The 23,967-nt window shown below is 40.6% G+C and overlaps 1 protein-coding gene across 2 annotated transcripts; it reads right to left on the minus strand.

Annotated features, from left to right (window-relative positions):
- Positions 1 to 922: 922 nt before the first annotated feature.
- Positions 923 to 23,605, minus strand: YPEL1 (yippee like 1). 2 transcript variants are annotated; one of them, XR_013922934.1, is made up of 6 exons: positions 23,091 to 23,605; positions 19,107 to 19,389; positions 8,180 to 8,223; positions 6,647 to 6,755; positions 5,153 to 5,379; positions 923 to 1,987 (listed from the first exon to the last, which is right to left on the minus strand). XR_013922934.1 is itself a non-coding variant. In XM_080354969.1 (5 exons), the coding sequence occupies exons 2-5, from the start codon at positions 19,221 to 19,223 to the stop codon at positions 5,290 to 5,292; spliced, it is 360 nt and encodes a 119-aa protein (XP_080211095.1). In that variant the 5' UTR covers positions 19,224 to 19,389; positions 23,091 to 23,605; the 3' UTR covers positions 923 to 5,289. The 2 variants fall into 2 exon arrangements, 1 of the variants encoding a protein (XP_080211095.1); XM_080354969.1 differs by having other exon boundaries at positions 923 to 5,379.
- Positions 23,606 to 23,967: the final 362 nt, after the last annotated feature.

Raw genomic sequence — 23,967 nt, forward strand, 5'->3', positions numbered from 1 at the left:
ATGGTCAATGAGGGCCACAGACTCCGTTTTCAAACTGAAAAGGACCAGGGGGCTCCAGTGGATTCCAGGCTGAACATGAGTCAAGTGTCCCCTCACTGCAAAGGGGTTACAGCGGTAAAGTAGCCACCTTATCACAGTAATCATTTCCCTTCTACTTAATAACCCCTTCTTACCCTAACTGCCGTTTTACACAGAGATTTTCTACTGGAGAACCCGACAGCCACTGTCAAACCTGCTGCTATGGACACACGGTGATGTACTGACATGATCACTAGGGAAAGTTCATGTGTGAATGTTGGTGGGAGCCCTTCACAGCCATGCACGCAGCACACCGTGTCTCCTGCAAATAAAACACCTACATCTGAGTCAATATGAAGCCCACTATGACCTGGGTTCTTGGATGGAGAAGACCCATCTTCACCACATCCTTGTTACTGACTCACAGTGGAGACTTTAACTCCACTAACACGTGAGAAGACTGTTAATTTGTTTAGAGGAACTATAGCAGTTCCTCCCAACTAAAGCAGAAATAACAGATGGAGTCCCAGTGCTCAGAGTGCTCCTTTGGTCTACGGTGACCAAGACACTGCAACAGAAAACACACACAGTTCCTACAGTTCCTCTGAAAGTCGGTTTTGGGGTATGCACAAACTGACTCTCTTTTTGAAAGCACTTTGCAGAAGTTCCATGATTGACTCCAAACAGGCCAAAGCTCTAAAAGTAGCACCGCAATTTTCTATTTTTTAGGAAGATCAGTGAAAGGAAAAAGAACAAACGTTTAGTGACGTTCTTAAAACCACATAAAAATCAGATTCAACCAACGGTTAAGATTTTTAAGAGCAACTAAAAGCTTTAAGAGAGGAAAAAAAAGCATGAGAATCTAAATTAAGCAGGAAAAGACATCACAAAAATAACAAGTAACTCAACAAAACAATTGAAAGCTTTTATTGTGATACCTCAAGTAGATACAATATAGTGAAACAACAAATAATGTACAGTATTGCTAGGACAAAACAGCAACACAGCCATGTCACCTGTAAAAGAAAGCATTGTAAAGAGTTTAAGAAACAATGAGGCACAACTCAACCGCCATTTACGACTCATGCTTTAGGCCTTAAACCATTTGTAACAGTCCTTTTAAAAGAAACCTCTGAAGTGTCTGTTCCTTTTGCGTTGAGTGTTCGTACTGCTGGTTGGCTCAACATGAGTCTCAAGGAAATACAATGAAGTGTCCAAAAAGTTTAACAATAATTTGACAGCTTCTTCCACTCAATGCCATATCAAAGAATAGAGATGTTCGAAATTTGGTCTGCGAGACTGTAGGTCACTACTCTTGCAATCTGACTGCTGAGATGAGCGTGCAGAAAAAGCTCTACAAGCATTAGTCAAAGGGAAGCCTAAGTCCATCAAAAATGGTACACGGCATTCATGAATTCTTGCACTAACTCAATACACCAGTAAGAAATTTGGCTGACCGTCTGGTTATGGGCACAGTGATGCCTATTTGCCAGAACCTCTGAGGCCAGACTTGAACTCAAAGAAATGTCACAGACTGTATTGCCTCTCCTCTCCCATGGACTGCGATGGCAAGCATGCAAGGCACACCACTCAGATTGGCCATTGCATTGGGCCTTGCTAGTGAGAATATAAGATGGAATTATAACAAACTTCATTAACACAGTCCGTCATTGTACAGCTTACAATGAACAAAGGAAATTAATATTCTGGCCCTTTTTACTGGCAGATGACATTGAGATTACTAAACTGCTGGGCATATAGCAAAGAGTGATTGGGTTGATGCGCCCGCAATCTCTCACCAAATTCTGCAGCTTATTTCACAGCAAGTTTGCAACTTAATAGAATTTTTACAGATGGCAGCATCACCTTTTATTAATCAAAATGTACTTGGAGTGACCAGCCAAAGAATGACTCGTGTTTGGAGGCAGACCCAGTCCTGGACACCACTGTTACAGCCATTGCTTTGGACCTAGACAGAGCATGTGTGGTCAGATTACTAAAGTCACATCAAATTATGATTAATTACTTTAGGACAGGCGTGGCTTTAGAGGTTCAGAGAAAAAACAACTTTCAATACATGTACATTTTTGCTAGCAAATTCCTATGCATCCCAATGAACATTTCTTCTAAGCCAGCTCATAGTCAGTTCATTTGGTCCAAGAAAGAGCCAGCAAGAAACAAAGGTTCACAAAAGCTTTTTGTTACAGTTTATAAAAAACGAAATACAAAATAAATGTTAAGACCAACAATAAAAATAACCAGTACAAGTAACAAAAGTGCTCAAGTTGGAGGGGAAGTAAACTTGCCCAGAGCAAACACATACAAACTTTAAATATAATCTTTAATATATTACAAAAATTGGTTAGAGGGAAAATGCTTTAGTAAAATTTTTTTTCAAGTAAGTTTCTTTTTCTTTCAAATGACTGCGGGAAGGTTCAGTGACCAGACTGAGCTCTTCACATCAGCCAGCAGCCATTTCTATCTGGATTCTACTTTCACCAAAACCAATAACAAGAACTCTCTACATCTTTACAAGGGGAGAAAATAATCATTGATGCTGCCAAACAACACAGGAAGAAAATTCACAGATAGCCTCAATAGAGTGAGCCTCAAGAATTGTTACATGGCAGCATGAAATAGCAATTGTGTTAGTTCTACTCTTTACTCCTCCTAAGCATTAACTCTCAAAAGACCAAAACGAATATTGCTTTGTTTGGTTCTCTTAAAAGCCATAATCATCAGATATAGATCATTAACTCTTTGTGCCAGTAGTCCGAAGCTCTATGTGCTAAACACTCGATGAAGTCCCAGCCTTTGGCATCAAAGTTAATTAAGGTTTTGGTGAAAATGTCCAGTTTGAAATATAAATAATGCACTGAAGAAAGAGGTTGAATTTCTAAGTAAGAACCAGACTGTGTTACAGACAGCATTAACTTACTAACAAGAGATAGCCAAACCCCCAATTTTAGAGAGAAAAATCTTCAATACTTTACATATTTCCTTTAATTTCAGCTCTCTACTGAAAAGCAGTCATTACTTTTGTCTTCAGTCCAGTGTACTGCTTCAACAAGGCTGTAGCCAGGAAATAAGCAAAGCCCAAAGAGACATGAACTTCACATCAGCGTGTTCACAAGTATCAACATTGCAACTGGACTTTGAAGCCAATACAAACTTTTTGTTGACAGAAGTTTTAGTGCCACCTTTGTTGGCAACACACATTACAATAGAGGAAAATAACGTCCCAAGAATTCCAGGTCAAAAAGATCAAGAGACAGACAACAGCAAAGCCCATCTCTTGCATCAACAACATTGTTAAAAACAAGACTCTGAAGCCTGACGGTGTGAACGTGAACTAGTAAACATGTAAGCCACAAAATCCAGACCGAACACGGCTGTACCACCTCAGGTCTCCGGACTGAAACCAACAGCTTTAACTACTTCTCCAATTCTTCTGGTTTTAGTTTCTAGGTATAGTTCACTACAACATCTTGAATGCAGTGTAGCCAGCCTGCATCACAGAGAATGCGTAAACATGGGTGAACTCTCTTCTCTCTCTGTCCATGAAGACACCGGAAAGCTGGTTTTAAGGATTTGTATTGCCCCTACCCATTGGCATAATTTTTCAGGTATGACAAAATTTCTAAAGTGCAGCAGAGTTCAGAAAGCCTATCAGAGATTCCCAAAAACATAACAGCAGCAATAGCACCTATGACTAAATTTTGCAGGTGCAATATTAGAATTGTTATTGAGAGAAAATGATTCTGTATTGCAAGGCTTCCATATTGTTCAGTTATAGTACTTATGTAGTGTTAAAGGGTTTTTTTCCAAACATTTTGTCCCCAAGTATTAAAAGGAGCAAAATACAAAAGGTCTTTGGAGACTGTTTAATTTGAAAATAAAGTTAGCAAGTTTAAGTAGAGCATTTCTTTCATAGTTGCTCAGAATTTGCATGCAGATGCCAGCAGCTAATATTGTGCATACACTTTCCAGAAGTTTCTCTCATTAACTCATTCCATTTAAGAAACAGCGTGAGAACAAAAGAGAAGACGAGTTTCATACAAATTTTTCTATTAAAAAGGTACTTGGGGATGATTTAGCCAGCAAACCAAGAAACCCCTTCCCCACCCCCAAGTTTTAAAAACTATCTTGTTATTTTATGAAAAACCGAGTCAAACTTCCCTTCCCTCTTATTACCCCTCCTTTTTCTACAGGTTCTATATTAATTTTCATGTCATAGGCTCTGGCCATTTCTCACAAAAATAAATACTTTTGTTCAAAGGTAGCAGAAGCAGAATACTTCAGCAAATTTCCTTGATATCAACCTCTTTGTCCAGTGCATTAGGACTATACAGTTACATGGAACCAGCCATAAAACTTTACTGATGCACAAGTCCCTGTTACTGGCAAAGGTACAGTACCAAAACTTTTTTTTAATACACCGACTAATTTCTTTTTTTTTCCAAAATAGAAGATGCATATATTTTTTTGCCTTTTTAATCTTGCGAGCTATAGTTTTATAAATTTATTATCCAGCAAACTCCTTAGGGAATATATTGGTCTTAAATGAACATATTCTATAGCATTATTGATTTTAAATCCTTCTAAGGTATTTCATTAAGATACCAAACCTCTAGCATAACCTTTCCTAACAAGTTGAGACCTGCTAACTTCAGTCAGTGCAACTGAAATATTTTTTAGGTGAGCACTGTACCTTTAACCAATTCACCTACAAGATGTACACAGGTTATGGTACACTCAAATTTAAAAAAAGAAATAACTACAATACTGCATCCTCTTCACTGCCAAACACATCAGAAATTGCTACATATAAAAAAGCACCCCATCCCATACATTCTTTCGGACTGCTCAGGTATAGAACTTCTACAGGACTGGAGTGTAGGTGTTTAGGCAAGAAGCATGCACAGCAGAAGGTAGCATTAAAGGCATAGGTCAGAGATAGATGCTAACCAGTAAAATCCGTTTTCAATTAGTGAACTGTTTCTCTAGTTTGAGAGAGTTTAGAAAAAGGTCATCCAAAATGTTCCAAAACAACTGTTCACACAATAATACACGTACAAAAAGAGGGAACTTACACAAGGAGAAAAGGCAAATATGGCCTGAAATAGCCACTTACACTACACTACTCATTTGTGAGGTTTCAGAGTTCAGTGATATTCCCAGGGCCACTCTAGCCAAGCTCTTCCTTTGCTTTAGTCTTTGTAAAGCATGTTCCACAGAATATTGTCCAAACAGAAGGAAAAAGGTTATAATTCACTCCCAGCCATTGTCTTTTATCATGTGGGCAAGTTCAATGATAAATTTTCCTTCTTTGTATTTCTGACTGCTCTCAAAAGCATGTTCCTGGAAAAAAGAAAAATCAAGACACCGAATTAAGCTGGGGAAATTCAGTATTTTAAACATCAAACTTCCATTAAAAATACAAGCCAGGAGACATTCTGGCTAACATCCCATATCGGTTACACCAAATCAAGGGTGGGATGGAGGAAAGAGAGGATGAAGAGCATCGAGAAGGAAAGAGGAGTAAAGTTCTCATTGGTGGAATGGGCAGATCCACTGCGTGACAGATCTTGCTTTAGAACTCTCCACATTCTCACTGCTTAGAGAATTTTAGCCTTTTTTTTTTTTTTTTTTTTTTTTTTTTTTTAAGTGAACATTAAGAAATCACATCACAGAATCCCAGAATGTCAGGGGTTGGAAGGGACCTCAAAAGCTCATCCAGTCCAATCCCCCCATGGAGCAGGAACACCCAGATGAGGTTACACAGGAAGGTGTCCAGGCAGGTTTGAATGTCTGCAGAGTAGGAGACTCCACAACCTCCCTGGGCAGCCTGGGCCAGGCTCTGCCACCCTCACTGAGAAGTTGTTTCTTCTCAAATTTAAGTGGAACCTTTTGTGTTCCAGTTTGAACCCATTACTCCTTGTCCTATCACTGGTTGTCACTGAGAAGAGCCTGGCTCCATCCTCCTGACACTCACCCTTTAGATATCTGTAAACGTTAATGAGGTCACCCCTCAGTCTCCTCTTGTCCAGCTCCAGAGCCCCAGCTCCCTCAGCCTTTCCTCATAGGGAGATGCTCCACTCCATCATCTTCGTTGCCCTGCGCTGGACTCTCTCCAGCAGTTCCCTGTCCTGCTGGAACTGAGGGGCCCAGAACTGGACACAATATTCCAGATGTGGTCTCACCAGGGTAGAGTAGAGGGGAAGGAGAACCTCTCTCGACCTAATAACCACCCCGCTTCTAATCAGCCCCAGGATGCCATTGGCCTTCCTGGCTACAAGGGCCCAGTGCTGGCTCATGGTCATCCTGCTGTCCACCAGGACCCCCAGGTCCCTTTCCCCTATGCTGCTCTCTAATAGGTGTACTAGCTGTACTAGATAGCTGTACTAGCACCTCTAGCTCCTGCTTGCTTTGCAGTCGAGAATGAAGTTATTATCTACTCTAACATCCCAGCAGATATAAGGAAGCAAAACTACGTTAGAGTCTGATATATACAAAAGCACTACAACTAACTCACCTAACTATCAGTATAGATGCTGCCCTATGGCCTATTCAAATATCTGTGCTTCAACATATAAACATTTATTGAAGACTTAAGTATATTGCTTACATATTTCCATCCAAGAGTGGTTTTACAGTTTTCACAATAGATATCTGCTACAGCATGTAAGCCTGTCAGAAGAACTCGCTCCTCTGCTGGACCACAACCCACATTTACCCTGAAAAAGAAGGAGAAATTACTCTATGTTAACTGCACGGGAGTTTCTTTTCTTACCTGGTATCCACCTTTTCTCTGGAGGACAAGTAATAGTTAAAAGTCCCTAACTTCTACAATGCTGTAAAAGTAACTTCCTCTGTGTCACTGAGCTGAAGGACAGGAAGAAAAAATGGGGTTGTTTTTTCTTGTTTCAAGTGGCTATTCTAAAGAGCAAACTGTCGGTGATGCCCACGTCCTCCCATGAACAAAGACAGGCTGAACAGTTAAAGTTTCAGAGAACAGAGCACTAAGCAGTAACTGGACACCTCTACAGTTTTGGGCTTTTCTTCAAAACCAATTTGAGACCTCTATAATGGAAATCTGTACCAGTAAATCAGCACCAACAGCTGAATTTAGAACCAGCTCCAAAATAGCAGCAAGGAAAAAGCCTCATAAACATTTCTTTGCTACAGATCAGCAGACTAAGCCATGATGAACAACCAGCAATATAAAAACAAAAGATCCCATGAAGTACTGCATCAAGCTGGCTTTTTCATGAAGAAGAGTCTATGCAGAAAACATCAGGCAAATCTAAACAAATTTTTAGACAGTGTTATACGAGAGCAAAATTTTGCCATTTTTGCTGGTTTTATTACCAATTCTTACTATTACAGTTATACCAAAAGTCCCAAGAAACCACTGAAAGACTACATTACAAAAAGAGTTTCAAAGATCTGCAATCAAATCCTTTGCAGTTATAGTTCCATTATTCTGGTCTAAAATAGACTGAGACACTTAACTGCATTTCTTTTTCCAAAACGCTGCAACACAATAAACTGCTGAAAAAATAGGAGACAAAAATGCAATCCTGCATATTAGAAACTTAAAATACATCTATCAGCAAATTCAAAAAGCTTTATATCATGGGTAGGACGTGCCTAAAATTGCAAATATTAGGCTTGATAAGATCACAGAGACCTTTTGCCTCTAGCACATTTGCAATATTCAAGGTCATTTAAAATGTACCAAATTTGCTGGAACATTAACCTGTAAATGTACCTAACTATCACACTGGAAAATTCTTCTTTGGACTACGGCAGAGCTCTCTAAAGCAAATTTACAGTCACACAATATATTTTAATTTCTGGACCATCTCAGGATGACAACTCTTATTCAAGACAGTTATCATTACATACACAAAATGAATTTCAAATCAACAACCTCCCCTAAACTTTCAGCTATTAGCAGAATTACTTAAAATAGAAGATAAACTAATATGTGCAGAGGGAGGTAGGTCTGTAGTAACTATTGCTGGTGAGTAAAGACAATGTTAAAAAGAACAGGGCAAAGTGCAGCTAAACTAATTCCTACTGCTTTCCACGTATGAAGCATAAAAAAAAGATTAGACTCTGTATGTAGTGTGCATAACCATAACAACATACTTACACAGAGTTGAAGAGGTAGGCGCGCCCCTGGCTGCCCTGGAAGGACTGAAACAAACAAACAAACAAATTGCATTTGTTAAAACCCACAAAAAACTCCCCCAAACAAAAAATTAGTTCCAGAAGGGCATGTTAGTAAGCATATAAACATAATACAAACTATTTCAAGGGAATTACTTTAAGTCACATTACATTTTTAGCAACAGTTTTAAGTATTATTTTTCTATGTAAGATGTCTATAATGCAAACATCTATAATGCAAGATAGCAATTCTCGTTTTCCTGGACATCCTTCATGCTAATTAATATCTGCTTTTAACTCAAAGGGAATTATTTCCATCTCCTCTGTCCTCTCCCACTGCACCCAGCAGAAGATGCTTTATTTCATTTTAATTGCATCATTTGATGCAAGTCCGGCAAAATGCTGGACCAATCATAAAACCAGCACACTGTATTCAGGAAATGCATCTGATCAGTTTGTAAGCTCAGCTTTATTTTAATACAATTATTCTTATCAAACACCTAAGCGCAGCCATATACTTTCACATCTCCCACATTCCTGATAGATTACAGACAAAAGATGACTGTTAGACTTCATTGCCTGAATCTAAATTAATATTTTAGTTTCGAGCAGTAGGACAGCAGAAAACCGCTGATCAGCCACACTGATGGGGGTTGGTTTGGTTTGCAGAGCAGTTTCAATGCCTGTGAACTACAGCTTTGTTCTTTCTGGACCAAACTAAACCAGCAGCTCTTCCACTGTGCACTCTGCAAACACTAATGAAGGTGTAAAGGCCTGAGCTACAAACATCCCGGCAAAACTTAATGAGCAGACCAGATCCAGCCACAGGTAAAACATCAAAACATGTATGTAAGACACATCACTGCTTTTATCTGTTGATTTGTTCCTTCTGAACTGCAGACATAGCCATTATTTCCCATTCAAACAGGATCACACTGAAATGGAGTTTTTCTTTTTTTCTCTCTTCCCTACTGAATTCCATTTTAAAAATACCTGAACAGTATTAATTTTGTCTGTGTTTTTTGGGTTTTTTTCCCCAGAATTTCCCTTCCCTAACCTACTTTCTAAGAAAATTAACATTTTCATCTATGCTGAAGAGGCAGTACCATTTTTTTAAAGAATTCTTGCAGTTCTAGTATTGAAGATCAAAGACCAACTTATCTGAAACCTGTGTTAGATCAACATGGAAGGTTTTTGGAAGGAAAAATCTCAACTTGAATATTTTTGACCGGTTTTAGTAACATGAGGCATGGAACCATAGGCAAAATGACCTTTCTGCAATGGATTCTTCTTCTCATATGTATTTACTTATATAATTAGAAGTCACTTGACACCAAAATAGATCTTTTGCCAGTTTAATGATTACCAACACAAGTAATTGTTGTATCTTAACTACTTACTCAGAACAGTTTCTAAAAAAATATGTAAAAGGGAAATGTATATAAATGAACATTTTTGATCAACATTAACCAGATTATTTACTGCAACACAATGTTAAACCTGTGGCTGTGGATGTAGCAAGGGTGGCAGTGTAATTGGTTACATACAGCCCTTAGTTACTCATAACATCTCACCTTAAGATGAGAAGTTCTACTTAACAGTTTATAGCATTAAAATTTCAGTATTATCTTAGCAACCATTTAAAATGATTGAATGGAGATTTTGAGGCACAGAACATATTTCTTCATCTACAGCAAAGACAAAAGGAAAGGTGCTCTGTCCATTTTTCTGGACTGCAAGTCTTATTTTTCACAAGGTGAGGAAAAAAATGCAGTCCAGTGAAAGCTAAAACTTCAGGTAAGAGCGACCTTGAAAGGAGAGACTCAGCTGAGTCTAGTCCCAACAGCTCTGCCAGAAAGTAATACATACACCGCACCACCAACCCAACCCACCCATCACTAGTTTGGTTCTCCTGAGATACTTAAGAACACATCACAAAACGGACAGAATGGTACAAACTCTGCAATCTGTAGTTTCTATAGAATAAGTGATGCTCTCTAAATTAGAGCCAGTGTCTCACAATCGATAACAAAGTAGAGAACGCTGACCGCAGACGGAGACAAAAACTATTTGCGTATACACTCTCAAAACCCACCTATTAACAAATAACTAGCCTGAGTAAGCTATAAATGAATTGAGAGAAAACTTCAGTTGTGCAACCCCAAAATTTAAGAAAAAGCAAAGGAAACACTTTAAAGGTCCTTTTATTCACTAAGAAGTAAAGTATAACTCCCTTGTTTCATGTACCTGAAGTTAAGGAAAGGAACTTTCAAAGCAACGACGACCATTATTTTTGGTTAAGCTACTGTAAAAAATCATACATTTAAAAATTTGCAGCCATTTCTCCTCTTTGCTTTAAAAACTCTATTTAGCAAATTAGAATTCACAAATCTCTTTTCAAACTGCACCAATAAATACTCTCTCCTACTAAATGAACCATGTGCTACTTTCTGTATTTACATGTAATTACACATGCCAGTCGTATACAAATTACTGTGGGGCGGGGGGGTTGTCTGGTGCTACACAATCACTTTAAAAACTGCTTATATACCATACTTGAAGTTTCCCAGCTGGCTGGGAAAGAAAAAGACTACAGAACAAATCAACAGTCAAGAGACCTTTTGGACTACTTTATGCAATTATTTCTGCCAAGTTTATGTTTAGTCTTGACTTAATACCACCTAATAAAAGCTCTCCTTTGACCCTGCATTTCTCAAAATTAAGCAGAGGGCAGTAACAGGATGCCAGGAATAGCAGAAAAAGGAGCCCTTCCCCTCTCTTGTTTCATAAGCTGAAAAAAGTTCTAGCCAAATGAAATACAAACCACAGGTTGGAAAGTACTGCTTTAGTTTTTCTTTATTCCTGATGTATTTTTAAATATGACTTTCCTGCACCCCTCGTGGTTGTTTTATCCCTGTAATCTCCTAGGTTTTTTCCCCTCAGAAACAGCTACTTTCATTACCTTCCAATTTTTGGAATTATCAGGGTAGAGCAGAGGGAAAAGCAACACAAACCAGAACCTTTTCCTGGGAGAGTGGGTTTAGAAAGAAAAATCTGTTCAAACACAGCCCGCCATGAAAAGCTCCTCCATTCCCCCCTTCCCTGGCTGCTTCTTCATAGAGTTTGGCTGATTCATCTTTCTCGCCTACATACATGTTTAGAGGCTAAACATTGTATTTACATGTGATAGAACAACTGTTTCTTAGTCCAGCTGGGAAAAACGAGTTCCTCCATGTTTACATCACTTACACATAACTTCAACCTGTGGCAACTTGTGCTACTGTGTTCTGAGATACAGAATCTGGGTCTAGGCAACTCTGGTTTTCCTTTAGAACAAGCGTCAAACCACAACATCCATGTGCCACTGAGCTTTTAATGGTCTGCAATCCATCCATGTGGAACTCTTATAGCTGACTGAAGTACTATAAAGATACCAGTTTTTACATTCCCATGCCTTTTTTCTTATTAATTTCTCAACTTGTTAGAGCTTTGGAGTTATAGTTTCTTATTCATATGAATACCTGAGGACATTCCTTTCCCCAGAAAAACTATTTGAACCACACAAAAACATGTACGTCTGTCACACAGGCATTCTCTTGACCACAGAACACTGATTTATATGTAGGGTCCACCTACTAACAGGTATATGCAAGATTCATTATCAGAGCTCTACTTCCTGATGCATCCTATTACTAGAAATAAAAAGGGGACAACTCATTTTGGCACCTGAACTGCTTGCTAAGCTTGTAACTTGGCTATAAACTGAGTTATTTTGCATAACCAGAATAAAAATTACTACTGAACAAACCCTTGGTTTTTTACCAGCATGAAGTTTCTCACACTCTGCACTGTATGATTTAGTTATACTGATATGAATTTTAAGAGGCTGACAGGTTAAACACCCTGTGCGTCAGCTCCTCAAAGGAAGAGAATATTTTAAATGGCAGCATCAAGGACAAACAGGCATAACTGTTCAAACCAGTCTCCAGACAAACGGCTCTTCTGAAGAGTAAACATCAGCTATGCAAACTTTTGCTTTGCAAGGTTTGTTCGGCACGTCCAAGTTGCTAGCGCTATACAGCAATCACAACCAAACCAGAACATTCCATTAGAACTGCGTCTTAAATATGCGTCCCATCCAGTAGAGATGAATTAGAAGAAAGTGGAAGAGTGTGACCAACTGTCATCCACAACTCACATCAACCATGATTTTTACTTTGAAGCTAGGTTCAACGATTCACAGTTAAAACAAACTTGCTTTAAGTCTGCTTTTTCATGGTCCTCAATTATTAATATTGCAGTGATTTATTACTTTTTCCCTAGAAAATTCATGTATTTGACTAGTTGTCCAATTCTACAGGAAGATCTACAAGATCCATAACTTTGTGTTTCAGCACAGCCTGAAGTACCTGCTTGGGAACTATACTAAGGTCAACTGCAACAATACTTTGGTATTATGATCTCTTCAAGCCACCTGACAGACCTCTGTCAGCAATACATTTTGTATTAAAGAAACTCTATCAACATTTCACTTATACACCAGTACACATCTGCAGAATTAGGTATCACCTGTGCTTTTAAGTTAAACACATCATTACCTCTAACACCAGGATTAACTGTTTTACCGAGGAGAAAAGGAAGTATCAGTTAAGCAGAACATGTATCTACTGCCCTAAGGCATACCTAAGGGCATGGGTAGGGAAGCTACCAAAAAGCTTATGTAATTAATTATTCCCCACAGCCGGGATTAGATTGTGCAGCTAGGGATCATGCAGCACAGAAAACATCCAGCGAAACTGGCATCTTCTCATGTATTAAAGGTATTGCAGACATTATAAGCAAGTCAAAATTGCATTAACACTATGTTCCTTAAGCACAGTTTGCAAGCTACTCATAACATGGAAGAATAAAGAATGGACATTAAAGAAGTCTAAAGGGGTTGTTGTTTTGTTTTCTTCAGTTTCCTTCAATTTGCTAGAGTTCACTTCACAGGCCAAGACAGATGAACCTCAATTAGTATTCTGAACAAATACTCAATTCAAAGAAATATTACTCAGAAATTCAGAAGACAGTATTCTTAGGGGTAGCATTTTTAAGGTAAACCAGAAATACATATATAAGGGCTCTAATGTCTGAAATTACCCTCTCAGTAAGATGCACCACGGACTGTAAGAATATCCTGTGACTTCAAGATTTGCGAAATAAATTCAGAAAACTGAATTCAACACAAGCTACAGACAAATAAAATTATCAGAGAAAAAATTATTTGTACCATTTGGTATTTCTCTCAGATCTAACTCCTTAATACTGCAGACAACTAGAGATAATGTTGCTCAGCTCCTTCCTAGGCAAGTTCAAGGTGACTCCATAACATGTATTAATTTTTTTTAATTACATTTTCATTCAGTTATTTACTCATTTTTAAAAAGGAAGTTATAAAGTTCAATATGTAGAGAATAACCTTAAAAAATTACACCCTCAGAACTGCAAATCCTTCCTGAAGTGAAGACTTTGTCAGGCAGGACAAGTTATCTTGACTTATACATCATCTGTTTCAGAAATAACTATGTCAAAATACCCATAGAGAAGAACCCTTCCTTTGCACACACTGCAGCTCCTTTAAGCCTTCAAATCTATTCTTGGATGTTTTCTGGAGATTGCTTCTCTTCCAAAAACTAGATTCTTCCCCCAAGAGAAAAAAACAGAACCCCAAAACTAGAAGCCTCTTCAAGAAAATAATCACCAGAATATTTATAAAGTTAGGCCCATTCTCAATATTTTCAGCATTGAACAAAAATGGCCTTCAAGCATACAACAGGCCCATCTGTCTTTCCAAGTACTCTTATATCATAAGCAAAGGAGATTATCAAATTGAATCAAGCTAAGAACAGCACATTTACTTACAGATAATAAAACCTTAAAAAAATCCTCTTGAACTCATCAGTTAAACAGCAGAGGACAAAAACACAGATTGCTTAGCAAGGCTAAAAATATTTTGGCATCTATTTAAGCTGAAGACTTTCCCTTCTCATCAATAATAAAACAGCAGACATACTGAATGCCTTGGAGAACTAAATTTAACCATGAGGTGCGAGGATTTCCCAGTGAGGTCAATGACAGTTATGTATATGTACCTTTATGCAGAATGTGTTCTTGAAAATATTGACACATCTAGTCTTGTTCTGTGACTTCATATGACTTTTTCCCCCTCTGGTCAGATATGCTTTGCAACGAATGAGACAGAAGAAAGTGACAGTATTTATACAGGCATCTAAACAAAATAATACAGAATTTCTTCCAACCCCAGCATCAAGTCACTTTTTAAGATGATTTAGAAGTCTTTCAAGCAGGCCAACCTTGAGTAACAGAGCATTATCCTTTGCAATACATCCACGAGACTTCCAAGAGTTCTATTAGGTATTTGTATTTCTTTGTAATTTGTTGGACCTTGACTGAATTGCTAAACAATTACTGGAACTTAGTGGGTACAAGCCATTCTCAAGTGCTTTAAAACTTAGGTTCTTCACGTAACATATGCCACTACTGCTAATAATCACTGCACATTCACTACCATGTACAAACAAACCAGAAGAAAGCTCTTTCAGGTAAGCCTTTCACAAAATTAATTTTAGAAAGCTATAAGAGCAGCATACATATATTTTGTATAGGCCACACAAGTGGCAACCTCCATTGGACTTCAAAGAGTCTTGTAGAGGTTTTCCCTTCAAACTCAATTACATCAATTTTTTAAATTGTTGGGATTATTAACATATACAGTTTGGTTGCTTTTTATGTGCTATTTGAACATTTTAAATCCAACAAGTGCCTCCTGTGGCATTAACTTTTTGCCTTGCTCTTTGTTAAGGCCTGTGGTTACTTACTGGTAGAAGTTACTTCTCTGCCTGTACTCATAGTAGGATATTATTCTAAAAATACTCATTTGCTTCTTTAAAAAAGTAAAAAAGCTGTGGGTTCTTTCCCTGTCCTCTGAACATCCTCCAGCACAGTGAAAACTGGTATAGTCCAATAGTTTTTCTTAACGTTTAACATCCACTTTGAAGACTTCACCAAAGAAACAGAACAAACAGTACTTGTAGACTTGTTAACACCGGAAATCAGTAGTACCTAAGAGCTACCTACCACCACGCCAAAATTACACTTATTTCAATTAAAAGTCATCTACAGTTTGTTATTTCTTCTATTGTGCATCCTTCAAATGAGTGTTTTCCCCAAATGACTGGGATTATAAATTATTATGGCAACTGTTCATAGACATGCACATGTGTTCAGCTCTATAGACTGTCAACATCTCTACTTCTGAGGACTTCCCAGTTTGGGACTCTTGTTCTCAACCAGCCTTCTTCCCACTCCTCCTCTTTCCACAAGCTCCTCCCTAGACACAGGAAACACAAGGTTGTAGAGTGAAAATACCAAGAAACAGATGCTCTAACCACTAAGCAGATTTCAACACAAGGCAACATGTTGAGTCCTCTCATAGTTGCAGAAAAAAATGAAAACTACAGATAATGATGAATTCACTTGTGCAGGTAGCACATTTTTATACTCTTATTAGTCTGCATTCTTATTTCTAAGCCACTGCCATGACTCTTGGTTGCCAATTTATCACCAGCAAGGGCACAAGGAAAAAAAGAGCTTGATGATTAATTCTAAGGGAAGAAAGAGATCCTGCTGCTCAAACAGAACAGAAATAAAATGAGAAGGTGATTCGTGTGCACTGCCATCCTTGTCAGACAATTGGCATCAACAGTTGTCAAAAGCAGAACAACTGCAAATCTGTATTGAAGTCTGGTATTCTGAGGACCAGAATCAAAGGGATGATTGACAGAAATACGCAGCACTCTTCGCTTTTCCCTGACAGATAAACGTTTAAGAGAAACGCCACTCATTTCACAGCATTCAAAGTTGGAAGCATTATGGTGTCAGGTATAACAAATGCTTATACCTCAAAGCACATCAGAAAGGTAGGTGTAGCTGCTTTAAATTAAGAGTACACCATATACTTTGGCTCTTTTTTTCCCTGACCACACAGAAGAAGAAAGCAACAATCACCATGCACCCAGGAAATGCGGGGTGGGGAGAAGACCCGAATTAAACAGTTACAGCTAAATGCCAAATACTCTTTGCCTTTACCTGCTGCAGAGTGTTTGTAGCACTAGGGTTGTGGAGTGATATTGTATAGCAAGCATTTGGAAAAAAAGTGAGACAATCTGTAACCAAAAATTGTATTTAGTGTTACCCAGAGCTTAGCTTTTAACTAGGCTCTTAAAGTGAGGCATGGAAGGGGGAGGAAATCAGAGTCAACAGTCCAATTCTCTGCTCCATCAATAAACCCAAACCAGCAGAGCAATGGCACTGTTCTTAGTTAACTTTAGATTGTATAGAATGAACTTGCTACACTTTGGGTTATTTAAGTATTTTTGCTGCTGCTAGGTATAGTAACTAGGAACACAGATATTGTTAATATAAATAAAAACTCTCTCATTAACCTAAGTTCATTGCATGCTATGGGTAATGAAAGCGCTTTAAGAGAACTTCAGAAAAAAGGTTCACATACACTCATCTGTTAGTCCTTTTATGGTTCTGTCTACACATTGTCTAGGATTTCTTCAGTTTTTATTTTCCAGCTTAACCTAAGATTTGATTTATTTTAAATGGAAACATATTTCCTCACACCACTGCCCAGGACAGCACTAGTTATTCGTGTATCTAACTACTGCTTTGCAGTTGTTTCCAGCAGAAGAACTTCTCCAATGTTGGAAAATACACAAGCTAAGCTTAAAGGATGATGAGGTTGCTAAGGCTATGTTCCAAATACAACAGATGAGAACTTTCTTTTTATTTTTACAAAGATACAGAAAGACACACTTCACATTTAAATTTATTTCTCATTATCACACAGATATAGACAATAAAATACGGTCAAATCTTAAGTTGACAGAATATGGATCAGCTGTCAAATAAGCATATGGTCAACCTGCAGGTAGAGAAATGTTTTAAGCTGTCTTCACTGAAAATTATGGAAGCCAGAAAAAGCAGAATCCATATCTAACACTTTTCCCAACACCATTAGGAGCAACTTAAAGTATTCCTCTTTACTAGATAGATTTTTAAAAATAGTTCTCCATGTTGTTTGAAAATTTGACTTTTTTCATGTTTGAAATGAATTTATTAAGCTGTAATATGAACATGTGATTTGCTTAAGAGCATTCAAAAATACTCTACTGACCAAAACTCCTGAGACCTTGGAGAACAACTGGCTCATGCGATAACTGGCAGTTTATTTGACATGCAAAAATCTAAATCCACTAAAAGTTTGCTATTAAGTACGTGTGCTTGGATTGTGTTTTCCTGATGAATTTATACATCTCAAGTTTCTCTCTTCCCGTAGGCATCTACAACCTGAAGCTCAGGAAAGATCAACCTCTCCCACTAGTTTTCAGCCCAGAACATGTAGTGAATAATGAAGCTATTATTACTTGTAAATTAGAATCCACTGTTGCCAAAAAGACCCCTTATATTCAAATAAAATCAGTGTGGAAATAAAGGAAATTCAAATGCATTCACATTGTTTGAATATTTCTCTTATTTTTCCTCAAAACAAAATAAGATCTATCACTATAAAGAAAGTGAAGAACTTTTTTCAGGTTAATACAAGTAAAACAAGTCCTCCTTAATTTCTTGACATAATTTTACATACGTAGCTAGCTCACTGCTTCACATTTGCAGTGCCATGCCTCACGCACTAAGTTGAGGAAAATAATTGTTTAGGGGAAAAGACTGAAGACAGAGCAGAAATAAGCAAATAAACAAGCAATAAGTAACACTGCCAAGATCTATTACAAATTTTACTATTTGAATTTAAAAAGTTGTCTTGAGACCTAAACAAAGATCAAAAATATTAATAACACAGGAAGAGCAGCATAGGGAAGACCCATTATTCCCTGATAACCCTTTAAAGGATAATCAAGCAGGTATGCTTTCTCCTCACGCAAACAAAACCTCAATTCAGAAGTAGCAGCGTTCTCAATACCCCTCATCTCTTCAGCACTCAAAACCAGCATCACCTGAGTGCTGCCAAACACAGGAACGGGCAAGAGCAACAGATAAAGTCAGTTTAAAATGGTTTGCCACTAAAAAGTTTATTTGACAAAATAGTTATATAGAAAGCAATGTGTATTAAGAGGTTTGAAAAGCAACTGTTTTCTCCAGGATGCCATTAAGATCAAATCTGTCAGTAGCTTATTTGAAGCAAGGAATGAACCAGTCTGTCAAGTATTTATGCCAAACTTAAAGTTTTCCTAAGTATTTCATACATCACAAATCTTGGTTTCTTCCAGCAACAGGTAAGAAGGACAGGCCTCGCCTGTTTCAAAGATCCACACATCCTCTAAGGTTTAGGCAGTCCAACTACTTTGAACATCTCTGGTTAATCACATTCCTCAGAAACTGGTATACAGCAGAAGTAAATGTGTTCACAGCAGTGGAACGTTCTGGAAACAGTTTTGTGACCTTCAGTCAAATAGAGTAAAAAACAATCTTTATCTGGAATAACCATGCCCAGAGTAACCCCTACCCCGATATCCATGCTTTCTTCTGATAATTTTCTTAGCAGACTTCTCAGATATGACTGCTCATAAATAGTACCTACCTGATAGTAGTCAGAGATTGTTAATATAGAGAATATATTAGATAAGCCTTTACATCACATTCAGAAGTTTCCAGAATATATCCAGTCCTCAGTACACAACATGTATGACCCAAGAGTGAACTCAGGGAAGATACTCTGAAGTATGCATCAGTTTGCATCCCTAATCTACTGGGAGCAATGACACAGGGATAACCATTTTGGTTAAGAAATAATTCATGAGGTCTCTAAACAAACCACTTGCCTTGGAGATCAATTCATCATGATTGGCTAGATGGGCTCTGCAGTGGATACAGCTGTAGGTTCGATGACAGTTTGGCAGGTAAGCCTGGAACGTTTTTGACTTTGTCATTTTTACCATCTCTGCTGGTGGCTCCTCACTCAGCTCAGGGCTGGCACTTGAAGAATTACAACTTTGCTGAACTCGCTGACAAAAGAAACACTGGAATATGCAAGCAAAAGCCGTTGTTGTTCTGGAGTGTGTGTGGCACTTTCCACACAAATGACAGAAGAGAAACAGTCACAACCTGTAGGTGAAAAGAGCAGAATGATTAGCAGCATACAACAAGGCCAGAATAAACTTCTTATTCAATAATTCTAGAGACAAAGCAAAGTGTTATTTAGAGCAAATGCCTGGTTATACTACAGGCTCCTTTTTTTTCTATGAAGCTGCTCAATTCAAGTTCCATTCAACACAGTAATAAGCAGATCTGTTCTGCTAGTGGAATCTACTCCAACACATATCTAATGAAGGAAGAGATTCAAACAGTGTTTCATGAAACACTAGAGCACTTTCTACAATATACCAGGTATGTTCTTTAGGACATCCGTGCAGCAAAAAATGCAGGAGATTAGAGAAACTTAATTGTCTCTGAAGTTCCAGTGGTTGGTTCCAATATAGCAAGTGACAAGACATCTTGGAAAATAGTTGCTATATCCAACAATAAACACACATCAGATATCTGCACTTGGGCTTTCAGCAAAAATCTTGCTGTATTGCATCTAGCTTTAAGTCAAATATCAAGCAAGATGCCACTACCCTATTGAGGGATCCAGACCTCCTCTTTTAAACTCAGCAGAATTATGCCTTTAGGCAAAGACCTTTTTGACTAGTGTCCTGACCAAAACTAATTAGAGACTTCCCTATTCTACCAGAACAGTCTTAACAGATGCTACTACCAAAATCACAGTCGCTAATAAAAGGTAAATTCTACACACTTAATACCCAGTTGCATTCTTAATTCTCTGAGTCCCTGTAAGAGACATTATATGCATAAAGTGAGAAGGCTGGACCTTCCTGCTAAGCAAGCCTTTTTCAGATTTTGCCTGAAAATTACAGAATCTAAATATTCATAACATCTACTCATCTGTCAAAGGTCCACAGCTACCACTATATGTGGCAAGTTAATGTGCAATCCAGACACGAACACTGCAGAGTCACTGATGTCATCAGCTATCAGCTGACTGACACAGTAGGTCCACAGCACAAACACAGAAATGAGAGCCAATATAAAGAATTTACAGTATCTTGATCCAGCTATTAAAACGAGCATGCAAAACCCTTATCACAATTGTAAACTGTGCTCCAGGTAGCAGTTAACCACTCTTCTAGCAATAGAGTACTAGCAATAGCAGTAGAGATAATGAAAGCTACAAAAATTAAAGATAGTTTATAGGAAGCATTAACTGTGCTTCAAAAGTACTCTTGAAAAAAAGTGAACTACACAGCAGGCCTAACACAATCTTTTTTATATCTTAGGCTTATGATAGCAGCAGAAGACTAAAGAACTACCGAGGGAATTACTATAAGAAAGTTTCTTATACAAAGAATTGCAGAGGCAGAGATAAGCCACAAACAAGACATGAAGCAGAACATACACAAACCAAAAAATAAAGCAACAATGGGAACAAGCTGCCATCCAAAGCACATATCTACACATCACAGTGACTAAGCTTTTGTTAGTCACTGAAAAGGAAAATAGATTTGATAAGGGATACATTAATGTATTTGAAGTATTAATCCGCTTAGTAGGAAGAACTGAACTTAATTAATACAGTCATTTAAACAAATATTATATACCTACTGTACCAAGATAATTTAACTATATAATGGAAGATTGATTACTGTGTTTGAAAGAATGTATTGCTTTTGTAGAACACTTAGATATTAAGCCACATTTATTAGAGGCAACAGATTGTACAAGAAAGATGACATAAGAAATACAATCCTGGAAGTTAAAAAGAAGTTCCCTTGAAATTTCCAGCTTGAACTCTTAATGTTAGAAATATACAGATCCTGTTTCCATTCACAGAAGTGGCAAAAAAAAAACCAACAGGGTTTCAGAATGAAAGGCACCACAAGCAAAGATGTTTTGACTTTGGATTAGACCCTTTCCATTAGTAACTGAAACATGAGTTCAATGCTTGCAAAAGTTCAGCAAGTTGAACATAAGAGGAAAATAATTTTCTTCCAGGTATTTTTAACTCACATTTCTAATGGCAATCTGGACTCTTTCAGACTCAATATACTGAGTCCTTCAACTACACAAATTGAAGAATTTCAAAGCTCTTCTGATAAAACTGTATTTGCTATTGCTGTCTTCTAATAAAAGGCAATCCTAAGTGTTTAAGACACACTGTAAGAACAGTGGGATGTTAAATGCAAGTTCAAAACTTAAATAATTTCTTAGCTTGTTCTAGTAACGATGAATAAATCCAACCTTGCTTCACTCTGATAGCTACAAGCAGCATCAAGTTCCACAGCTGCTGTTCAGCATTCTGTGGAAAGCAGTGCAAAACTCTGAGGCAACCATTTCTTTGTTATTCTTGGACAACAGCACAGTCTGTGCTTTGGTCATGCACATGCCAGGTTTCCTGAAGATCTAAGGAATTTGAAAGAAAATGCAGTATTAAGTGCAAAATGAAGCGCGGAGACTGCCGCCTAGCCATTTCTACATGGCTGTCCAGACCATGTTTCGGGTGACTTGTCCCTGTGCCTACCAGTGTAGAAACAGAGGGGGGATGAATCGTTATTGACCAGCCCCGTCCCGCCGCCCGCACTTCGCCCCCCAGAGAGACAGCGCGCGCCCGGCGCCCCGCCCTGTGACGTCACCGGGGAGGGGCACTGGGCGACCAATGGGGCGGAGGCGCGGCCCCGCCCCGCGCTGCTCCCGGATGTGTAAACAAACACCGCGATAAGCGTGGCGGGGGGGCGGCCTTGGGCAGGGGGCGGTGAGAGCAGCTCCGCTCAGAGCCGGGCACCGGCAAGGGAGACACGGAAAGCGGCGACCCTGCCTGCGTGGCGATTGTCACAGCGCTGCTTGGAACCACACGCGCGTATGGGGAAATAAGATGTGTGAGCAATTAGCGTCTCCGTCATTCTGTCCGGGCTCAAAAAAACAAGAGGCACGACAAAATAAACTTAAAGAGTCTTTGACTAGCCCCGCAAAGCCGGACAATGCCTACGCACGCACTCTCGGTAAGCTGCGATTTGATTACTCCATCGAGAAAAATCTCAAAGATTTGATATACAGGCGCCTCATTTTCGCTTTCGATACCGAGAAATAACAGGAAAAAAAGATGCGATTAGAAAGTTACCGGCAGAGCCAGACCTCGGTTTCCCTGCCGGGAGGGAGCAGCTGCTCCATGCGTGTTTAAGCCTTTTCCTCCCTCCCACTGGAGCACAAAGCCGCGGCGGCGGGTGACGCCGTTGCCTTTTCTCTCCCACTCGCAGCGATCCCCGCAGGACAACGGCTCGTTTTCCCCAGAGCGCGGGCACGCAGCCCGGGGACAGCCGTGCGCAGCCACCCTAACACGGACCAGCTCCCTGCCAGCCGCCGGACTCCGAGCAGGGACCCGCCGCACCGCTCCCGGGGCCCTCGCAGGGCGGGAGGGAGCGACGGGGGAACCCCACCGGACCGCTGCCCGCCGAGCTCAGCCTTACCCCCCCCCTCCAATTATGTAAACCATCACCACCCGCCCTGTAACGAGGAGGCTACATGCAGGCAGGCAGCGCTGCCGTCATTTCCAGGCGCTATAAATAGCGCCCGAGCCCTCCTCCCGCCAGCAAAGTTGCCTTGGTGGCCCCCCGCCCCGCGCGCACAGGAAGCCACGTCCCCCCGCGGCCGGGGGTGCAACACGGGGCTCCTTTCGGAACTGCCTACCCGTCCCCCCCAAAAAAATTCCCAACTGGGTGAGGGGCCGGCTGCCCGCACGCTCCGGTACTCACCGCTGCGCCGTGCCGGCTCCGCTCCCCAGCCCGGACTCCGAGCAGCAGCGCGCTCCCGGGCCCCTCTCCCTCGGCGGGCAAGGGCAGGAGGGGAAGCGGGACCCCCGATCCTCACGCGGCGGCCGGCAAGGGCTCAGCGCCGGGCCCTCACCGAAAAACAAAGGGGGGCGGGGGGTGCGGGGGGGAGCGGCTTCCTTCGCCTCGAAGGTGCCTTCTCGGCGGCAGCCGGGGGTCATAAGCGGGAGCTGGGCGCGCGTCTCCTGCCCTGAGGGCCGAGAGGCGGCCGAGGCATCCTGCCGCTCCCGCCCGCCGCCGCCTTTGTTTTGTTTTCCCCCGGCCCGGGGGTGCTGCGGCCGTTAAACCCGCTCCCACCGCCGCCGGCAGCCAATCACGGCGCGCGCGCGCGCGCCCTCGCGCTCGCCCCGCCCCCTTGGGAGCTGGAGAAGGAACAGACGCGGCGGCCGCTGCGGGGGGCGCGCGCGGGCTGGGGGGCGCGCGGCGCTCCGCCCACACGCCCCGCTCGGCCTTGTGGAGGAAGGGGCGGGGCGAGCTCGCGGCTTGGCTCCACCCCCTGTCGCTCCGCCCCCTTTCGCTCCCCCTCCCCGCGGGCCGTTGTGCGCGAGGCAGCGGGGCGCGTGTTCGTGTGCGCGTGGAGAGAGCGCCCCCTCAGTCCCCGCTTCCCCCTCCCCGGGCGCGCGGCGCTGCGAGGCGGGAAGCGCGCGCTGAGGGCTGTCGCCCGCCCGGGCTGCGCTGAGGGGAGAGAGCTGAGGAGGAAGGAACTGAGGAGGAAACAAAGCTGAGGAGAAAAGAGCTGAGGAGAAAAGCTGCCCGGGGCGGGGAGAGAAACCAAGACGAGGTAAATTCTCAGCCGGAGCAG

This window comes from Nesoenas mayeri (genome assembly GCF_963082525.1).
Source record: "Nesoenas mayeri genome assembly, chromosome: 17".
In the NCBI taxonomy this organism is placed as follows: Eukaryota; Metazoa; Chordata; class Aves; order Columbiformes; family Columbidae; genus Nesoenas; species Nesoenas mayeri.

Excerpts from the sequence above, each read along its gene's own strand:
- YPEL1 (XM_080354969.1), bottom strand. The coding sequence starts at position 19,223 with ATGGTAAAAATGACAAAGTCAAAAACGTTCCAGGCTTACCTGCCAAAC. Across the intron at positions 8,224-19,106 it reads ATGATGAATTGATCTCCAAG|TCCTTCCAGGGCAGCCAGGG; the intron begins GCAAGTGGTTTG and ends TGTTTGTTTCAG. Across the intron at positions 5,380-6,646 it reads CCACTCTTGGATGGAAATAT|GAACATGCTTTTGAGAGCAG; the intron begins GTAAGCAATATA and ends TCTTTTTTCCAG.